The sequence below is a fragment of the Osmerus mordax genome, chromosome 5, assembly GCF_038355195.1.
Source record: "Osmerus mordax isolate fOsmMor3 chromosome 5, fOsmMor3.pri, whole genome shotgun sequence".
Classification (NCBI taxonomy): Eukaryota; Metazoa; Chordata; class Actinopteri; order Osmeriformes; family Osmeridae; genus Osmerus; species Osmerus mordax.
The window spans coordinates 6,904,810-6,926,524 of record NC_090054.1 but is presented as its reverse complement, the minus strand read 5'-3'; the positions used below and the strand labels follow the sequence as shown (position 1 = coordinate 6,926,524).

The window sequence follows — 21,715 nt, the reverse complement described above, 5'->3', positions numbered from 1 at the left end:
AGATCCATCAGAGAATAATGCCACTTTCTCTCTCTTTCTTTCTTTCATCTTTCTCTTCCACACACGCACACTTTCACTCTCTTTCACTTTCTGTCTCTCTCTCACTCTCGTACCCTTACTCTATTACTCTATGTCCTACATGTTATCTTTCTCTCTCGCTCTCTCTCCATCCCAATACTGGTCTACTCTCTTTTCTTATCTTTGCGTGTGTGTTTCCAGGGTTACGAGGTGCGGAAGATCAGAGCCATTGACCAGGACTTGGGCCGACCGAGGGGCATCGGCTACACCATCCTCTCAGGTGTGTGTCACATGATCGATCTGTTGCAGCGAGTAGGACAGACACACATAGGGGAAAATCAATCCCTGCTTATGATGATCCCCTCCAGTAATACAGCAGCCTGCTCTACAAACAAGAATCAATGACAGCTCGTTATAATAATACCACAGAATATTACTGGAGAATAGGCTTGTCCATAAACAATTAATCACCATTCGGTGCAACAGTGCAGAAGGTCTAAATAAGCCAGATGTCAATTAATATTACCATCCAATCATCAGAGAGACTGTCTGCCTGCCATGCTAAACAGAACTCTAAATATTTGCCTTTCCCTAGAAAAGCATATGAAGCTATATACAGTATACTGTACACAGTATATACTGTGTTTATTTCTGTATTTTATATTTACATGTATGTATATTACTCTCTCTCTCGCTCACATTTTACATATTAAGGCCATCTTTTGACCAGGTCTGGTGGTCAAGATAATGGGCAGAACAGGAGAAGGTGGACCCAATGTTCTGTGTGGTGCTGATACGGCCTGCAGACCTACGCAGGGTTTTGTTCTGGGGGGATTCAGACCCAGCTGTGTGGGGGGACTAGTGTAACACTTAGGAAGAGATTTGCTTTACTTAAGAGTATCTAGGCTAGGTTCAACAAGAGCCCATAGTTGTGAATGATGAATCAACAACCAGATGATTTGTGATTGATGTAAAAGCCGAAACAAAGTTCTAACCCTATATTTCGGACCAGGTTAATGTAATAGTCTAATAGCTAATGTAATATTGCACATATTTTCGTCCTATTTCCCCTAAAGCAATAAAGTTAGGTTACTTAAAGACACCTTACACTTATAAAGTATGTTCTAAATGGCATAGATGCTGCCAATTAATAATTGACGTAACAACTTATTGTTAACAAGCAGGTTTCGATGATACACCACATTTAGTAACAGCAGGATACTTTTGACTACATTTAGTCCCCATTTGTCCTGCAATAGGGACTGGATTTAGTTTAACCCCTGAGATTCGGAAAAACGGTTTTGATTCTCCTGTTGGTTCTGCTTCTCCTGTAGTTTCTTTTCTTGGCTGCGACCAAAGTAGGATTGGGTTCACTGTCACAGTTTGCTACTATATGGCCATCCTCTCCACAGCGGAAGCAGTACCAGGGTTGTGGTTTATTTGACTTTGAATGGTCTGAACATAGCTGTTTGGCTGGGCTCTGACCCTTTGACTCAGATGTCTCAACTTTTGTGTTTACCACCTTGGGTGTATTGGCTTTAGGCTTTTGTTTCTGCTTTAGTTTAGTGACTTGACTTTTGAGTGTGGCCAGTTGTCGTTTTAACTCCTTCATTTCACTTGATTCTCCAGCATCAACAGCAACTTCTGTTGTCTGGAGATGCGACATGACACGTTGCTTTGACACACTTGGGGGTTGTTTGGAAACACCAAGATATTGATTCATTCTTGTCATCTTCACTGCTTGCTTGTCCTCCTCTGTCCTGAGGAACAGAAGTAACTCAGCAAACGATGGTGGACTGTTCTTCCTCTGCTCTAGGCGAAGGTCAGTTATTAAGGCATTATCCCAACAGTCTCGACAAAACTGCTTTAGTAGATGTCGATCACTTTCTTCTGCAGGAATTCCACCTCTCTTCACAGCTAGAGCTCATCACCATCCTCCACTGTTCCATAAGCAGAGTCCAACGACTCCAAATAAGTTGCCGGCGAAGCATGAGGACTCAGACTTTTGACAAGATCTGCAGCAGGTAGAAGTAGGCTGTCTATAATCTTTTGTGATTGCTGTAAGTCGGAAATAGCTGGGTCTGTTAAGATTAGTTCGACATTGGCATGCCATGTGTCGTAGTCTGATTCGTTATTTGGCCGTGGAATTCTCCCTGAGAAAACTCTTAACCTAAATGGCATTAGGGAGGGATATGTTACTTCTTCACTTCTCACAATATGCTCTACAACTACTTTTTGGACTGGAGTCACATCGCTTACTGTCAACTTTGGAAATGTTTTAACCTCTATTCTAGATTTTACAGTAGTTGGAATAACAGGTGATGCAAGCACTGGCTGTGGTAGGCGTGGCTCTGAATCTTCTAGATCAGAGTCATGCTGCACAGGGTCATCAGTGGCTGGAGAACTACGAGATACAGAAAGGTTTGTTAACTCTGTCTGTAGAACCTCCTCAAAAGTCTTACCGGTCAATTTAGCAATTTCCTGTAGTTCCCCAATAAAGCTCTGTGTAACTCTAGTACTCACAAGGGACGTGTACACGCTAGCTAAAGCCTTTATGTTGTAAATAACATCAGGTGAACTTGGACTTTCAAAGTCATAAGGAAGGCGACCTTCCAGTGCTTCAGTGCTGTGTCGTGAATAAATTAAACGATAACTTGGTTTATAAAACTTAGATTGGGGGTTATCAACACGAATGAACCTGTTAATAGATCCATAAACTCGAAGGTGGGTTTTAATTTCGTCATCTCTTTCAGTTTGGGTGAGACCGCTCACTATAACAGCTTTAGGAATATTAAAATGTTCTCGCTGCACAACCTCCATTTTACCCACTATATTTTTCCAATTCATTATTCAGTGCTCCAGACTAACTTCTTTTACTAGGAGCACAGTAGCCCCTGACTGAAAATTTTTGGAGCGCAAGCAGAACATTTAGGGGCACACCTTAAATCAACCTGCAATGCAATTATTAATGAGCACCACCTCCAGCTGACCCTCGCCAAAACAGAACTCCTCATCATCTCGGCCAAACCCTCCATCTCCCACAATCTCGCAATCACCCTGGGATCGGTGACCCCTTCATCCTCTGCCAGGAACCTCGGGGTGACCATGGATGACGAGCTCTCCCTCACAGCCCACATTGCTGCGGTCTCCCGGTCATGTAGATTCACCCTCTACAACATCCGGAAGGATGGAAGGATAAATAGGGGAGTCAGGTGGCTGAGCGGTTAGGGAAGCGGGCTTGTAATCAGAAGGTTGCCAGTTCGATTCCCGGCCGTGCCAGATGACGTTGTGTCCTTGGGCAAGGCACTTCACCCTACTTGCCTCGGGGAGAATGTCCCTGTACTTACTGTAAGTCGCTCTGGATAAGAGCGTCTGCTAAATGACTAAATGTAAATGTAAGATCAGGAGATGCCTGTCTGAGCATTCCACCCAGCTGCTAGTCCAAGCACTTGTCCTCTCAAAGTTGCACTACTGCAACTCGCTACTCGCCGGTCTCCCAGCATGCGCAACCCGCCCTCTCCAGAGGATTCAGAACGCGGCGGCCCGTCTGGTCTTCAATCTACCCAGACGCTCCCATGTTACCCCGCTCCTCATCTCCCTCCACTGGCTTCACATCACGGCCCGTATCAGATTCAAGACTCTGGTACTGACCTTCCAAGCGGTGAACGGGACTGCATCCGACTACATCAAGTCTCTCCTCCAGCCTCACAGTGCGTGTCCACTGCAGCGACGCGATGCGAGCGACAACATGTTTTCAATTCATTTTCAATGGAGCCAGACGAATCGCTTGCGTGGTGCATTGTGGGTGGCGATGCGACCGAGTTGAGATTTTCTCAACTTTATGCAAATGAGGAGCGAATATCCCTATCGTATCGACAGAGTAGCATACTTTGAGTAATATAATAAAACGTTTTTTACACATGTCAACGTTTATTAATTAAACAGTTATCTATTAAACAGTTTTGTATTTTGTATACAAGTTGTATTTTGATCGATGTTGCGAGTACATAAACCCAAGTCTGCACACTTGGCCATGACAACTACAACAGTGACTTTAGAGAACTATATTTTACATTAATCTGTTTGAAACGCCCCCGAGCGTGGTAAACTGTGGGAAGGCGAGCGATGGCAAGCGATTCGCATCGCTGCAGTGGACACGCACTGTTACACCCCCCCCCCCCCCCGCCACCTACGGTCTTCTTCTGACAATCGTCTGGTGGTCCCACCGCTCAAGAGCACCCGGTCCCAACACAAGCTCTTCTCCTGTCTGGCCCCCCAATGGTGGAATCAACTCCCCACCTCCATCAGGGACACTGACTGTCTCCCACCTTCAAGAAAAGGCTCAAGACGCACTTGTTCCAGGAGTACAACGGCACTTAGGAATGCTTGGCTGGACCTGATGTTAGTTTCCTCCAGGATCACAATGACTCGTATTGAGAGACTTGTTGCTCTTGTTGGTTAGTAGTAACGGTTTCAAATTCTTGTACTCGCTGTGAAATATTTTACTGTTGATTGTTTTTTCTACAGGTACACTCTTGCACTCTTGTGGGGAGTTTCATGTTGTTCAATTGTAACTTGTTTAACTGCATGCTCTTATGTTTCTTTCCTTTGGCACTTATTTGGTTTTCCACAATGTATGCTTCATGTTTTGGCTGCTCGCAATGTTTGGGGCTATCTCGTTGTTATGATCCGTGACCTATGCTCTTTTGTAAAGCTCTCTCTTGGAAGTCGCTTTGGATAAAAGCGTCTGCTAAATGCATAAATGTAAATGTCATGTAACTAGAGGTATGTGAATACTGCGCTACCTGCAACAATGGCAGACAGATCATCTAGAGTCCCATAAATGTAATATTTTCAGCTTAAATAATTTATAAAATTATGACAGTCTTGTTTTGTGCTCTACACAGTCCTGTACATATGTATTTGCAACCATGTTCTTAATTGAAACGTTTAAAAAAATCACTAGTTTGCTACGCTAACGTTACATTGCTGATTTGCAGTCCCGCATTTCTCTGGTTAGCCTTGAATTGTCTCCATTCATCTCTACCGTTTTAACTAAACTCCATTAGCAGAGTTAAATAGACCTGCAATGCAATTATTAATGTAACTAGAGTGCTTGCGTCGGTTGCAGATGGGTCCGTCGATATACACAGCGGCGGCCTTAAGCACCTGGGGGCCCGTTTCAATAACTAATATGGGGCCCAACCCATATAAAACATAAACATAATAGAGCAGAAAAAGCAAGGATTCCTGTTGGTTGGCATCAATGGTATATTACTTTATTACGTGCACTTTCAACTTCATGAACAGGGCAGCTTAACATAGAAATAATCCAACCTTATTTGATTAAAACGATATACAATTATTTATACAGTGTTTTATGTTGGAATAAGCCTCGCTCTTTCACGCATGGCAACTTCATTGCTTAATTGATTAGCGCAGTATATATTCAGCTGTCTGGGCTGACTTAAAAAAACCCCAGCTCAAACATCCCCTGAACTTGAATTATTTAACAAAAGCAAAGAAGAAAAAGAGTCTGACTGACACTGAACCGAACGATGCAGCTCACCGGGCGCACCGCTGCCATCGCCGGTAGCAGTGCCGCTGCTAGCCATTTTGGTGCCCTAAGCATAATTCCTTTATGATGCCCCCCCCCCCCCCCCCTAAAAAAAAACAATTGTTTTTGCCAGTTTAACTTTTTATTACCAAACATATAACTCAATACCAATAGCCTAACACAACAGCAGCATCACAATGTAACACCTATTGAGAGGTGGTGGTTCTCTGCTGTGTATCTGTCCCTAAACAGCTGGTTGAGGGTGGTTGATCAGGGCTTGGCAGTAAGGGCTCCCTTACTGGGAGTAAAAATAGGCCCTGGACTTTGATCCAGACCGGCCCACCAGAACTGGCCCCCTTATACGCCACCACAGCTGCCCTGCCAATGCATCCACATTCTGTGTTTGATGTGATGCTAGTTACGGACTTCCCAACGTAATGCGAGCGCGCAACACGCGCAAGCTAAAAGTTTTGGCCTTTATTTGAGCGCAAAATAGTTTTTGAGCTTCATGTAAAATAAACAGCCGTTTTTCAATTGGTAAAACCTTGTCTAGGGAAGGTGTTGTATTTTTGTCTCTTAATGCTTCAGCCCCACCCTTACGTTTCTTAGCCTGGTTTTCCAAATTATAAACATTTAAAACTGAAAGCATGCAGCCAAGGAGCTCTCCACCTTTATTACTCATTTAAAAACGATTTGATAAATCGAATATAAAAGCATCATAGAATGTAAACTAAAGTAACAGCTAGCTGGCGTCAGTTACTTGTAAAATGCATAGATAATGTTTAACAGTAAAATCAGTACAGTTTAACAGTAGGATCAACAAAAGTTGACCCCAGATTGTCAGGCCACTGAGATAGGAAAGGGCAGCCACGGCGAGCTTGGGAGGTTGAGTGTGTATTTGTTTTGAGGGGGGGGAGGGGGCACCATCGTAACTTTTTTTCAGCAATTAAATATATCTCTTGTTCTGCCTGTTTTGTGATATACATGCCTAAAAGGTGCCTAATATTTATATACTGATATAATATCGGCATTATAATTATTAGTACTATGATGATTTTTGAGTTGGCAATTTTTTGGTGCCCCCTCAGGACTTGGTGCCCTACGCACAGCGCGTAGTGCGCGTTATGGGAGTGGCGGTACTGGCCGGTAGGGTTAGCTCTACAGATGCTGGACCAAAGAAAGAGGTCACTTTTGGTAGACTGAATAAAGCTCTTCTTTTGTTGTCCGATATATTTAGTTTTTCAGCATCACTGGCATATGTACGTTTCATTTCTTTTCCTGCTTAAACTAACATTTTAACCTTGATCGCAGGGGCGGTAAACGTCGACATGGTAACCACGAGTTCGACCAACCAGAGATATCAGTCAGTGTTGTTTTGCTTAGGATTGTGGGTAGTGTAGTATTTCAACAGAAGATCGCAAATAAAAAGGTTGATTTCATACGGACTTGTGGCTTTTATAGGAACAGAATCACAACCTTGTAGCTCGTGGTCAGTCTACCTTGGATGGTTTAGACATTATGGTTGACAATCAATATCCTACTGAGAAAATTAATGGGATTTTTGCTGGTCTGTTGTGGGCCCCCTTGGAGGGCGGGGCCCGTTTAAATTGAAACGGGTGAAACATACGTAAGGCCGCGTCTGGATATACATACACCACGACACTTGCTGAGCAACAGCGCAACACGGGCAGGGTTATTTAGCTGCTGGGCTCCATGACGCCGGGTAAGAAGGACTCGTGAGACTGCTGAAGGACTTTAATAATTTGTGTCTATTCCAATATGTAATGATGGTATTCAATGACACAAGTCTGTGTTCTAGAAAGAGTGGTCTGGAGTCGCAGAGGTCCGATAATATCAGCTTTAATGCATCAGTTGGAAATCAACAAGTACAGAGCTCTGGGGTTGTCTACGTTTTCCTACCCACAACAGAGTTTGGGCTGGTTCACGAAGTCCAACTGGCTATCTTTCCCTCCCCAGCATATATTATACAGTGCAATTAAAACACAAAGATGAAAAGAGGGTTGAGCTTGTTCTCTCGTGCATCAGGGAGTTGTTCTTGCCTACGCGTCCCACCTGCTCGGGTGCCGTCTCCACCCGGTTTCAAGGTTGTTTCTGAAAATGAAGAGATAGACACAAAATACAGCCTTTTTCCCACACTCTGTGGTCGAAACTCGTCTGGATTGTTCCTCTTTCTCCGCCCGCACCCATGACTCCCCCCGCCCTGTGTGAGACACAATGTTTAAGCCTGAGCACACTTCTAAGTTCATAAGACAGAACTTTAATAAGCACAATGCATAACTTTAATAAGCACAATATATTCTTTACTGCTCACCAAAAGAACGAAGGGGAACCCACTTGTCTGGCAGATTAAGACATGTTCGTAGGTAAGTAGCGAACAATAGCCTAAACTTTCCTAGACTTTTAGCTTTGGTACTAATGCTGAGGGCTCGCTGATATCGCTGTCTTGAAGGTGTGATTGACCGTTTTTTGGGTAGGCCTATTTCACACATTCGGTCCCCGAATAGGGTATGTAGCCTAACATTGGTTGGGCTGAAAATGGCCCGGGTGCTGCTCTATGCGGCCATATGTACCCTGTGAAAAAAACCCAGAATGAAACGAGAGGTTTTCTCCCTTTTATGGTATGCTCATGAATATATAGATGAGCTGCGCGCTGATGGTTTTGGCTGTTGGTTTATAACGAGTGAAGCTGCAGAGCAAACACGCAGCACGGCCAACAGCACTCACTGAAACATCGAAGGTGGAGACTTGAATGAAACACAGTCAGGAACATGAAATAACGTTAGCCCCATTGCCAATAAACTAAATCACACATTCTACCGATGCTAGATACAGGCAGGATACGTTAGCATTGCTAATAACTGTTAGCGACAACATCATACTACAGCTTGCGGTTGTGATGAACATAAGGTCGGAACAGCACCTCTTTTCAGCAACAGCTTCATAGCAAATGCTGATTTACATTGTCCCAGGTTTTCAAAACTGTCCTCCGTGAAATGGTTCGAGCAAATGTGTAATTGAGGGTTGAACTGCACAGGGATCTTCTCATAGACAAACATCACAGCCCGTCGAGTGTTTGGTTCCTTAGGAAGACTCTGAAAACATTGATAGTATAGGCCAAGAGCAACTACCACACCACAAATGGCCCAATATCACCCATGGGTGACGCTACAGGCCACGCCCTGATACACAAAAGATACAAGGCTTTCTGGAATGGGTAGGCTCACCCAGAGCCAGAGCGGGTGGAGAGAGACATCCTGAAGCTGGCTAGCTAGCTGATGTAGGCTACAATAACAGTACAGCAGGAGGAGCCATTCAGTGATCTGACGTAGATGGGTCGAAATGACGTAGATGGGTAACTTTTTGGCCCCAGCCATTAAAACCTGATCTGAAAACGGAAGAGAAACTGTTCTACGGTCTAACTCCACATTTCAGTGCGACAAAGTTTTAGCGCTTTGCACATGCTTTCAGGAACTAATTTCACACGTATATAATGTACTGAAGCAAATCATGGAATTTACTTTACAGGATCTTTAACAAATGATTGGTTAAGTTGAAACAAAAAAATATATTTACGTGTTTATATTATCAGAATTATCTTAAAATTTAACATTTAACACATTTAACATTTAACACAAACAAAAGCATTAAGTATTTACTTAGTAACCCGTAGACCTTCATAAACCACTGTCTAAGACGCATCCTTGGAGTCTTCTGGCCAAACACAATTAGCAACATCAACCTGTGGGAATGCACACAACAAGAAACTGTGGATATTAGGGGTGGAACGGTACACTGAAGTCAAGGTTCGGTTCATACCGCGGTTCAGACATCACGGTCCGGTACGAGTTCGGTACAACGGAGGGAAAAGCAAAACAAACCAGGTTCCTCTACGAGTGAATACGGCGCATTGAAGATGACATGTAAATTCCGATTGCGTCAGTAATTTTTTTGGGGCCCTATTTGTATGTGTATCTAATGGCTGGTTAAGCACTGTAGGGAGGAAAAGTTGAACAGTTTTTTTTGTCTCATTCCAGTGATTGGCACACCTGGGTGATGGCGTCGGATATTTTTAGTCATTTAGCTAGCACACCCCAGATGCGTTATATGCGTTAGCATGTTGTATTTCCACTCACATACCCCACAACCAGTGACGTGCTGTGATGTCAGTAAGAGGCTAGGCACTTGAATGGGAAAATGTGTCAAAACTTTTGACTGGTACTGTAGGCTACATGTTGAAGAATACAGGATCGAGGTGTGCAAGTGAGATTTTCGCTTGTCGTCCGCAGTGAACGGACAGTAAAAGCACTGCCTATTCTACAATTTTTTGTAGGGTTAGGCGTAACTGGTACATTCGTCATCGTAACGTCTAAACAATTGGAATAACACACATATTGCATATATAAATAACAAGAATAAACAGTAAAAATACAAATAAAATTTTATTAAATAAAATGATTTAATAAAAATGTTTACGTTTGAATTTTGGCAGGGTAGGCAGTGCCGAAGTTTTCCTAAACTTGCAATCTTAAAAATGCCGGCGGGTCCTCTATCTCTCGCGGGTCACCACCACTCGCCATACTTGTCCTTAGTGCTGCTAGCTATCCTATCTCTGACTCACGGGGGCGCCAATCAGAGCTTCAGAGCTACAGATTACATGTCCCTAAAGTACACGAGTATCTAACAGTAGTTCCGCATTACATAAATTAATTTGCACGCAAGTTTTATTTATTTTTATACTGTGTATTCTCCGTGTAATTTCATGCACCGAACCGTGACGCCCGTACCGTACGGTTCGGTACGAATACATGTACCGTTCCACCCCTAGTAGATATACAGCTGTTAAGGAGAAAATGGAGCTAGATTGGACACACACTACGAAGAAACACAACAACAATAACAAAACAGGCACTGACATGGAACCCACAAGGCAAACGGGGTAGAGGACGACTCAAAAACACCTGGAGAAGGAGCACAGAGCAGGAATTCAAGAAGGGGCTGACGTGGAAACAGCTGGAGAAGATGGCTCAGGACAGACGAGGGTGGAAACAATTCATCAATGGCCTATGTTCCGAGAGGAATATAAAGGCCTAACTAGTAACCCGTAGAAACATTTTATTTTACTGGGTTACACTAGCTTTGGGCTCTGTGTGTTCAATCTCTTGAAAAATGTAGAGGAGAGAGGGGAGAAAATGAGCGAGGCAGAGAGAGAGATGAAAGTAGAGGCAGAAAGGGGGAAGGAAGGAGAGGCAGTGAGAGAGAAAGAAAGGCAGAAAGAGAGAGGTGGGTGCAGTGAGGGAGAAGAGAACATGCACTGTAAGGGTCTTCTGTGGGGAGCAGTGTGAGGTGAGGCAGGGTGTTTAGTTGGATGATATATGGAGGACAACCACACTGCTGCTCAGCTCTCTTCCCTGGATAAACTCTGTGGGCCCCTTCAGAGGGGTTGCAGTCTACATGGGTGCACCTGGAAGTGCCAGCTGGTTAATACGGTCTGGCATAGAGTTGTGAATTTGGCATAGCAGCATCCTTCTCCTGGCAATGAAGTCATTGATGCCCATACTGTAGCAGTGCCATCTGTTGAGTCACTGGCTGACCTCAACCAGTGTGCCACTCTGTCATTTACCGAGCCTGCATGTCATGGAACACACATACACACACAAACACACACACACACACACAGACTTAGGCAGAATCCCAATACTCTGTCTTACCCTTACCCCTGAATACTGCGCTACCTGCAACAATGGCGGACAAATCATCCAGAGAGTCCCATAAATGTAATATTTTCGGCTTAAATAATTTATAAAAAATTATGACAGTCTTGTTTTGTACTCTACACAGTCCTGTACATATGTATTTGTAACCATGTTCTTAATTGAAAAGTTTTTAAAATCGCTAGTTTGCTACGCTAACGTTACATTGCTTATTTGCACAACAGTCCCGCATTTCTCTGGTTCGCCTTGATTGGACTCCATTCGTCTCTACAGTTTTAACTAAACTCCATTAGCAGCGAATTTTGTTTGATATCAGTGCATAACACTACTTGCTTTGGAGACATCGATATACGTAACGGTAACCAAGTGGTGTCTCACTTCATAGGGCTATGTAGGGCCCTTATCCCTCAGTTTCGAGACACAAGGGCTAGGGGTAAACTAAGGGCTAGGGGTAAGGGTTAGACAGAGTATTGGGCCTTAGTCTCACCATGACCTCACCATGACCTAACCCAAAACTACTCAAATTGAGTAGCTTCAAAAATATACCTTATACCCTCTCGCTCTCAGTTAGAGCCAACTTAGCTCTGTTGCATTGAAGCAGTGTTAAGTGTTGGTGGAAAGGAGCATTAAAAACTACATTAGTGCATCTACTCCCAGTCACAGAGCAATTGTGAGTTATTGTGGATTTATAAGCTCTTATGAGGCTGGAGCAGCTAGCTGGATCAGATGCTTCTGAGCCTGATAGTGGATGATAATGGATAGGGAAGTAGGAGGCAGTACCAGGAGAATAGGGTAGGTGGGTTAGTCAATAGACTAATGCGGGGGGGGGGGGGGGGGGATAGTTTGTGCGATAGACTAATGCATTCTGCAGAGAAGGGAGACTGGCGTTTTGGAATGGAAGGGAGAAAACATGACAGAGTAACACGGCGGATATCGCTATTAAAAAAAAAACGACGTTTGGACGTTTTGGACAACGTAGTTAAGGCGGCAGGCGTGTGTTGCTTAGGCGGCCGCCTTAACTGAAAAGTGCTGCAGGAAACCCTGTCATTGATAGTGTTTGAAGAAGTGTGCATGTTTGTGTGTGTATGTTAAAGTGTGTGTGTGTTAGTTAGTAGTTGTGAGTATATGTGTCTATTTGAGTGTGAGAGAGTAGGAGTGTGTTCATACTGTATGTGTGCGTGGGTATTAATTTGGCACCTCCCTCCGGTGTCCTCCCAGGGTGAGACTCAGTCCTCTGGGAGTCGTCTCATTAGTTGAGTAATTAACATAAATGAGCTATTAATTTCAGAGGTGCTTTATGCTAATGTCTGGAGACCTGGGATCAGGATTTCGTCTCTCCAACAATCACTGGGCTAATCTTATAGTTGATGCTGACAGGAGATAGGAACACAGTGTCAGCAACTCTGCTGGAGTTGATGTTGAGCATTGAGGGATGGAGATAAAACCACTCTCTCTCACATACACATACATACTATGTTTGCCCTTCTTGACCCAGTGACCTCGTTACATATAATTTCTTGCTGTATGAGCTCTGCCCAAGTTATAGTGGATGACTGTGGGTCATGGTGGTTCCTGCTACTCCATTGGCTGTGTCAGACATCAGACCTTTGTTCTTGTATACCAGTCTTAATTCAGAAACCAGAAGTCAGCATTAAACTCACCATAGGTCTAATCAAACTTCAAATCAAACTTTATTTATATAGTGCATTTCATACCATAAGGCAACAAAATGCGCTTCACAGAAGGGGGGGGGGGGAGGGGGGGGCAGGCACATTGCTAGACAAAGCTCTACTGGGGCACAGGCCCCTACTCATACAAATATACATAGGGGGTCAGATGGCTGAGCGGTTAGGGAGTCGGGCTATTAATCAGAAGGTTGTTGGTTCGATTCCTGGCCGTTCCAAACGACGTTGTGTCCTTGGGCAAGGCACTTCACCCTACTTGCCTCTGGGAAAATGTCCCTGATGTAAGTCGCTCTGGATAAGAGCGACTGCTAAATGACTAAATGTAATGTAATGTAAATATACAAACACTTATGTTTGACACAAATCCAGATGGAAGCAAAGAACCAGATCACCCATTTGGGCCAATATAGGAGAACTATGACAATTCTTCACTGACATATCTGAGACGATCGAGCACTATCCTGGAAAATGTGAAGTGCATTACAAAGCACACACATAACAAGAATGAATACTACATCATAAGAAACATCACGTTATACAAAAACATTTTTACCACATACATAGGGGAGTCAAGTGGCTGAGCGGTGAGGGAATCGGGCTAGTAATCCGAAGGTTGCCAGTTCGATTCCCGGTCATGCCAGCTGACATTGTGTCCTTGGGCAAGGCACTTCACCCTACTTGCCTCGGGGGAATGTCCCTGTACTTACTGTAAATCGCTCTGGATAAGAGCGTCTGCTAAATGACTAAATGTAAATATATTTTTTTACAGTGACTGGTAGGCGAATATATACACATTAAGAGTATCACAAAACACACTATGATAAGCATGACATCTATTAAGGGAGAAATGGCTAATTCAAAAGAAGTTTGCTATGAGCAAGCTAGTTGTGGTGGCTAGCCAAACTTCACTGAGTGAGGGGATTGTTTAAAAGTGCCGGTGTTACGTCCCAACTGGTTCCCAATTTAACTGGTTCCCCAGCTGTGCGTGCACCTATCAGTCTGCCTCTATCACCAGATTCATCACAAATTCACAAACATATTACTGGCAATTTTCAAGTCTGATCTCATATTTGCTGCGGCAAATATGAAAGTAGGCCTATAGGCTATGTGCGCACGGAAGATTGGACAACAATTGAAGGAGGAGTAGCGAAAAAACGTGTTTTCTTAAATTCAAAATGGCGGAGAATCTTTATAACCGTCATGGGGTGTGTTGAACTCGTCTTGACCCAGGGAATCCAACGGTACCTCATTTTTGAAAATCGGTCATACGGTTCAAAAGTCCAACTTTGACCAGTTGGTGGCGCTATAGTGCTCCAATGGGAGACATGAAACTTGGTGTAAATAAAGAGGGGCCTGTCTTTAATGAGTGTGCCAAATTTCACAACTTTTTATCATACGGTTCTAGGGGCTGCCATAGACTCCAATGGCGGAAGAAGATGTGTAATAATAATAACTAGAGAGGGTACAATTTCTGGGGAAATTGTAGGGTGTGCTGCTTGCGTCGGTTGCACAGGGGTCTGTTTTGTAATGACTTTTTTACAACTGATAATTCTGTATATTTTATATAAAAATGCATACTTATTATTTATAAAGATTACATAGATTTAAAAGCATATTTTTTTTCTGCTCATTTACAACTCAAAATACGAGTGAAGTGTAGAATGAAATAGATGTCTTCTCATTTCCCCTGCAAGAGGCACGTTGAATCAAACAAATACATTTGGCAGACCAGTGTAAAAATTGACCTAATCTCTATGATTTAAACGTCCTTTTAAGTTTTCCCTTCTTGTGATATTTTCAGGCATTTAGCCTACTCATATTGCATTCATTCATTAATGGGAGTCAGGTGGCTGAGCGGTTAGGGACTCGGGCTAGTAATCTGAAGGTTGCCAGTTCGATTCCAGGCCATGTCAAATGACGTTGTGTCCTTGGGCAAGGCACTTCACCATACTTGCCTCAGGGGGAATGTCCCTGTACTTACTGTAAGTCGCTCTGGATAAGAGCGTCTGCTAAATGACTAAATGTAAATGTAAATTAATAAAGAACCCCCTTTGAAGATTATTCTACGACGTTACCGGCAGTAGAAGATGGAATCGCGTTTCAAACAGTACTATCTGCTAACTTAAAATAAGCCCCCAAAAACGTAAATAAGCTTGACATTTATTTAGTGGAAAATCGCTCATTCATAAAAAGCTCACTGGTAGCAATCATTGTCAGTAACAACGCAAAATGCAATATAGCCCTGTGTGGAGAAGCTGCCCCGGTAAATTGTACGTACAGTACTAGACTACTGCTATGTTCGTCTTGGTAGCGATTGCGTTGGTTGAATTAGTTCCGTTGTACGGTTTAGGCTGAAATTAATTATTTTCATGAACAGATTGACAAAGTTTATGCTACGGCAACAGGGCCGGATCCAGGGGGGGGGCTGGGGTGGGCTGCGCCCCCCCAGATTTCTGCCGCGCCCCCCCCCCAAGCTCCTTCTGACTTCAGCCAAAATGGTTACATGTTGAAGCTATGAAAAAGTCTGTTAGTGCTTTCAGTAATATGCTTTTTTTCAACCAATCTTTTTAAAACATTCCCCATGAAGTTCAGGTTAGTAGTCAGATAGTTTCACCTATTGAAAGACTTTTGATTTAAGTAAGGGTAGTGCCGAACGTCGCCGTTTGACTTCCTAAACAGCTGTGTAGATGTTTTTGAAGTGTGTCTCGCGTAGGCTACAGCGTTGCAGTGAGCAACACTGGTTTGAAACCACAGGTAATGATAATTTCACCAACAAATCGTTTACTTGTAATGTAATTTAATCATAGACCTCTGTAGTATGTGTTGCCCGGGCAACAGAGGGTAATGTCATGATGCTAATGCTTCAGTGAAATAGTAGACTACCGTTTCCGAAAGTAGATGTGGGCCTACTTCCTTGACAATATCAGCTATATTGTACATTACATTTCAGAATTGTCTTTCACATCACAAAGTAAAATGAGTAAATAGTTATCACCCTGGCCTCTTTTCTTGTGGCGTTTCTGCAGCTGCCTTGCAGTAAAGCTATAGTTAGCCTAGCTATCCCCCAAGTTAACAGATGCGAAACAAATGTTCTGCCAAAGGTAGTCATGCGTGTTTTCGTGACGTTAGTGACGCAGTGACGTTAGTAACGTCAGTGACTGTGGCTAGCAAATTAGCCACCGTTAGCTTCACTTTTTGCCACAAAAACGTAACTTAAGCCTAAACCATGCAACGGAACGTAAATTCCAATAGAAGCAACCCAATCGCTACCAAGACGAAACTTTTGACACCTACGTTGTCTATGTAGGCCAAATATTGACTGAGTTTTAGGGGGGCAAAAAGAATAATAATAATAATAATATATATGTGAGAGAACAAAGGTTGTGCCCTTGCCGAAGGCAAAGCACACCCAATAATATATATGTGAGAGAACAAAGGTTGTGCCCTTCCCGAAGGCAAAGCACACCCAATAAATATATATGATAGAGAACAAAGGTTGTGCCCATGCCGAAGGCAAAGCACACCCAATAAGAAAAGGTACAAACAAGCGTTTCTGCCTTCGCTGCTTGGCCACCAATACTATATATGTGAGAGAACAAAGGTTGTGATCGCCGAAGGCGTGAGCACACCCAATAATAGGCGAGATTGTAGAGGCATGTCTTAAAATCTCGCTTAAAGGGGTCATTGATTGCGAAACCGATTTTACCTTGTCATAGTTGAATAACGACAGTTCGGTGGGTAAAATCAGAAGATCAGAATCAGAATGGGTTTTATTCGCCATGAAAGTTTGCACAGACAAGGAATTTGTTTGGCAGGAAGGTGCAAACATTAAACATATAGGAATAAATAAAAAAAATATGAGGACTAACTATACTAAGGGTACATAACTAGCAATACTAAGTGGAATTAGATTAAAATAAACTATACAATAAAATTTACAATATAAAAATACAAATATTACAAAACATACAAACGGTACAAGATTGTATTGTGCAGTGCAAAAAGCAGTGTGTTTTAAGGGCATTGAGTCATGAAGTCAGTGTGAACCCTTGGCCTTGTTGAAGAGGCCAACAGCGGAAGGGAAGAAACTGTTTTTGTGGTGTGTGGTATTGGTCCTGATGGACCGCAACCTTCTGCCGGAGGGGAGTGACTGAAACAGGGAGTGACCAGTGTGGGAGGAGTTGGCCACAATCTTCCTTGCTCGCCTCAGGGTCCTCGAGGTGTGCAGGTCTTCAAGGGCAGGCAGATTGCAGCCAATCACCTTCTCAGCAGTGCGGATGATACGCTGCAGCCTGCTCTTGTCCTTGGCAGTTGCAGCAGCGTACCAGATTGTGATGGAGGAGGTGAGGATGGACTCAATGATGGTTGTGTAAAAGTGCACCATCATTGTCTTTGGCAGGTTGAATTTCTTCAGCTGCCGTAGGAAGTACATCCTCTGTTGTGCTTTTTTGGTGAGGGAGCTGATGTTCAGTTCCCACTTGAGGCCCTGGGAGAGGATAGTGCCCAGGAAGCGGAAGGACTCCACAGTGTTGACTGGGGAGTCACACAGGGTGATGGGGTGAGTGGGGCTGTATTCTTCCTGAAGTCCACAACCATCTCCACTGTCTTAAGAGCATTGAGCTCTAGGTTGTTCTGGCTGTACCAGGTCACCAGGTTTGCCGCTTCCCACCTATAATCAGACTCGTCTCCACCAGAGATGAGCCCAATGAGGGTGGTGTCGTCCGCAAACTTCAGGAGTTTGACGGACGGATGACTAGAGGTGCAGCTATTGGTGTACAGGGAGAAGAGCAGAGGAGAAAGGACGCAGGCCTGGGGTGATCCAGTGCTGATGGACCGGGAGTCAGAGACTTGTGTTCCCAGCTTAACGCACTGCTTCCTGTCAGACAGGAAGTACGACAGCTTGCGGTTATGATGAACATAAGGTCGGAGCGCACCTCTTTTCAGCAACAGCTTCATAGAAAATTCTGCTTAGATGTTTCCCTGCTCCAGCACACATGATCAAATGAATGGTCATTACCCGGCTTCCACAGAGCTTGATAACAACCCATTCATTTGAATCACGTGTGCTGGAGCAGGGAAACATCTAAAACATGCAGGACAGGGGCTCTCTAGGACCAGGATTGAATACCCCTGCTTCTAGCTCATCTGCTTTTTATTGGGTGTGCTCAAGCCTTCGGCGAGAGCACAACCATTGTTCTCTCACATATATATTATTATTATTTTATTTTATTTTTTTATTTTTTTGCCCCCCTAAAACTCAGTAAATACTTGGCCTACATAGACAACGTAGGTGTCAAAAGTTTCGTCTTGGTAGCGATTGAGTTGCTTCTATTGGAATTTACGTTCCGTTGCATGGTTTAAGCGTAAGTAAAGTTTTTGTGGCGAAAAGTGAAGCTAACGGTGGCTAATTTGCTAGCCACAGTCACTGACGTTACTAACGTCACTGCGTCACTAACGTCACGAAAACACGCGTGACTACCTTTGCCAGAACATTCGTTTCACATCTGTTAACTTGGGGGATAGCTAGGCTAACTATAGCTTTACTGCAAGGCAGCTGCAGAAACGCCACAAGAAAAGAGGCCAGGGTGATAACTATTTACTCATTTTACTTTGTGATATGACACACAATTGTGATGTGTAATGTACAATATAAGCTGATATTATTAAGGAAGTACATCTACTTTCGGAAACAGTAGTCTACTATTTCACTGAAGTATTAGCATCATGACATTAGCCTGTGTTGCCCGGGCAACACATACTACAGTGGTCTATGATGTAGCGTTATCTGTTTTCAATCGTTAAAATAAACATTCCTCACATATACATTTTCGTTGTAGGATTTATTCTGACATTAGAAAACGATTTGTTGGTGAAATTACCATTACCTGTGGTTTCAAACCAGTGTAGCTCACTGCAACGCTGTAGCCTACTGTACCCGAGACACTAGTGTGAGTAGCTAACAACAACTCCTCAGCTGTTTAAGTCAAACGGCAACAGAACATGTTCGGCACTCCCCTTACTCAAACCTGACCTGAACTTCATTGCCACAGCCTAAACTTTGTCAATCTGTTCATGAAAATAATTAATTTCAGCCTAAACCGTACAACGGAACGTTTAATCGAATTCAACCAACGCAATCGCTATCAAGACGAACACAGCAGTAGTCTAGTACTGTACTGTAGTAGTAGAATTTACCGGGGCAGCTTCTCCACACAGGGCTATATCGCATTTTGAGTTGTTACTGACAATGATCGCTACCAGTGAGCTTTTTATGAATGAGCTATTTTCCACTAAATAAATGTCAAGCTTATTTACGTTTTTGGGGGCATATTTTCAGTTAGCAGATGGTACTGTTTGAATCGCGATTCTATCTTCTGCCGGTAAAGTCGTAGAATAATCTTCAAAGGGGGTTCTTTATTAATGAATGAATGCAATATGAGTAGTCTAAATGCCTGAAAATATCACGAGAAGGGACAACTTAAAAGGACGTTTAAGTCATAGAGATTAGGTCCATTTGTACACCGGTCTGCCAAATGTATTCGTTTTGATTCAGCCTGTCAGCTGCCTCTTGCAGGGGAAATGAGAAGACATCATATTTCATTCTACACTTCACTCGTATTTTGAGTTGTAAATGAGCAGCAAAAAAAAGATGCTTTTAAATCTATGTAATCTTTATAAATAATAAGTAGGCCCGATGCATTTTTATATAAAATATACAGACCCCTGTGCAACCGACGCAAGCAAGCACACCCTACAATTTCCCCAGAAATTGTATCCTCTCTAGTTAACGTTGATTTTCAAGGAATGCAAGAACAGCTAGATAGTGAAAACACCTAGACTGTAGGCATGTAAACTAGTTTAGCTTGCTAACGCAAGAGCATAGTGTGATGATTTAGCCTAGTTGATTGGCAATGGGGCTAATGTTATTTTGTGTTCCTGACTGTGTTTCATTTGAATAAATAACCTGTGTTGTCATGTAAATCTACAATTCAAGATGCATGTTTGTCCAGATCTATTTTTCAGCAAGATAGCTAGAGCTAACTGAAGCCGAGTTGAATCACGATAGTTTGTTTGCTAAGCTGTAGTGCTAACGTTACATCTAAGGCGATCCTGTTTGCTTCGACAACAGAAGTGGAAACAACTAACGTAATCATTTGAAATTATATCTAGTCAATCTGTTGAAAACAGAGTTGTGTAGACACAACAGATTTATTGTTTTTCTATGTTTATATGTTTTTATTTCAAGTCTCCACCTTCTTTGTTTCAGTGAGTGCTGCGTCTTTCTCCGCAGCTTCACTCGTAAACCAACCAATCAGCGTGCTGCTTATCTACAGTATATATTCATGAGCATACCATAAAAGGAGAAAACCTAGCGTTTTTGCCCGGGAAAATTTCACTGGATGTATCAGGGGGCATGGAACAGCACTTGGGCCATTTTCAGCCCAACCAATGTTACATACCCTATTCGGAGACCTTAAGGAACAGTGTGAAATACCCCAAAAACCCAGTCAATCACCCCTTTAAAGGTTTCTACAGTTTTAGCCATTCTTAGGTTCTCTGGCAGAGTATTCCAAAGGTTGTGAGCATAAACACTAAAAGCTGCCTCCATGTCTCTTGGTCCTGGCTTTTGTAACTGTTAAGATTTCAGTACCAGAGGACTGGTACTGAAAGGATCTACTGGGTGCATATCTTGAGAGGATGCTGTAAATGTCTTCAGGTGCATGACTATGGAGTGATTTATTAGTGACTATTTAAATAATCTTAAAATATATTCTGCAACTAACAGTTTACCGGACAAAAATGTGTTGTAGGCTGAAGGTGCAGAGAATGAGGCCAGGTGTTGAGGAGTCTGGACTGTGTCGTCAGAATACTCTGGGATTTTGTTTATGCTTATTCTCTCGGTTACCATGGCTCCAGTGACATTCAGAAACTCTAGACGTCCTTGACAGTCATTTTCTCAGAATCCATCTATTCTAAACAATAGGAACATTTGTATTCAGTATAACCACCTTCCAGAAACAATAATACACACATGTGCCACACACACACACATTTACACATGCACACAGACATGACAGACAGAAACAGTGATAACAACCGGGCTGACTGGTCCAAAACAAAGTTGCTGTTCCCCAGCCATGCACCCATACACACACATGCACAATCCTACTCTTGCTGCCAGTCCTACACCCATACACACACACACAATTCTACACACACGCATAATCGTTAACCCTTGCTGCACACTCCTACACTCACACACACTCACAGTCCTACACACATGCACAATCCTACCGTTGTTGCGCACACACAGTCCTACACACACGCATAATCCTACACCCTTGCTGCACACTCACAGTCCTACACCCATGCTGCACACGCCTACCCGCATAAGTACACACACCCATGCACACACATTCACACAGACAAAACATTTCAATACACATACATGCACACTCAAAACACACACACTACGACACACAACGACACTAAGCTATCTCCAGGAACCTTCAGCCACAGTAGCTCTGAAGGGAACACATCACCATACTCAGTCTTTTGGAAACAATCTGCCGCCCAGAAAGATTAGGTTCAACTGAGCTTGAGACTATTGAGAGCTAGGGGGCTAAAATATTTTGCCTTTTTTCAGCTTTCGGAGTCCGCTGCTCATAGTCAAACAGAGAGAAAGAACATTCACGCCTCTCCTATCAGTCCATTGTTTATCT

General features: G+C 43.2%; 1 protein-coding gene across 3 annotated transcripts in view; it reads left to right on the top strand.

Annotated features, from left to right (window-relative positions):
* The window catches only part of cdh23 (cadherin-related 23), a 361,974-nt gene that overhangs the window by 109,088 nt on the left and 231,171 nt on the right, over positions 1 to 21,715 (top strand). For all 3 annotated transcript variants that reach the window (XM_067235776.1, XM_067235778.1, XM_067235777.1), the window contains exon 8: positions 220 to 298. In XM_067235776.1, coding sequence (XP_067091877.1) covers positions 220 to 298 — 79 coding nt within the window. The remainder of the gene's footprint in view (positions 1 to 219; positions 299 to 21,715) is intronic.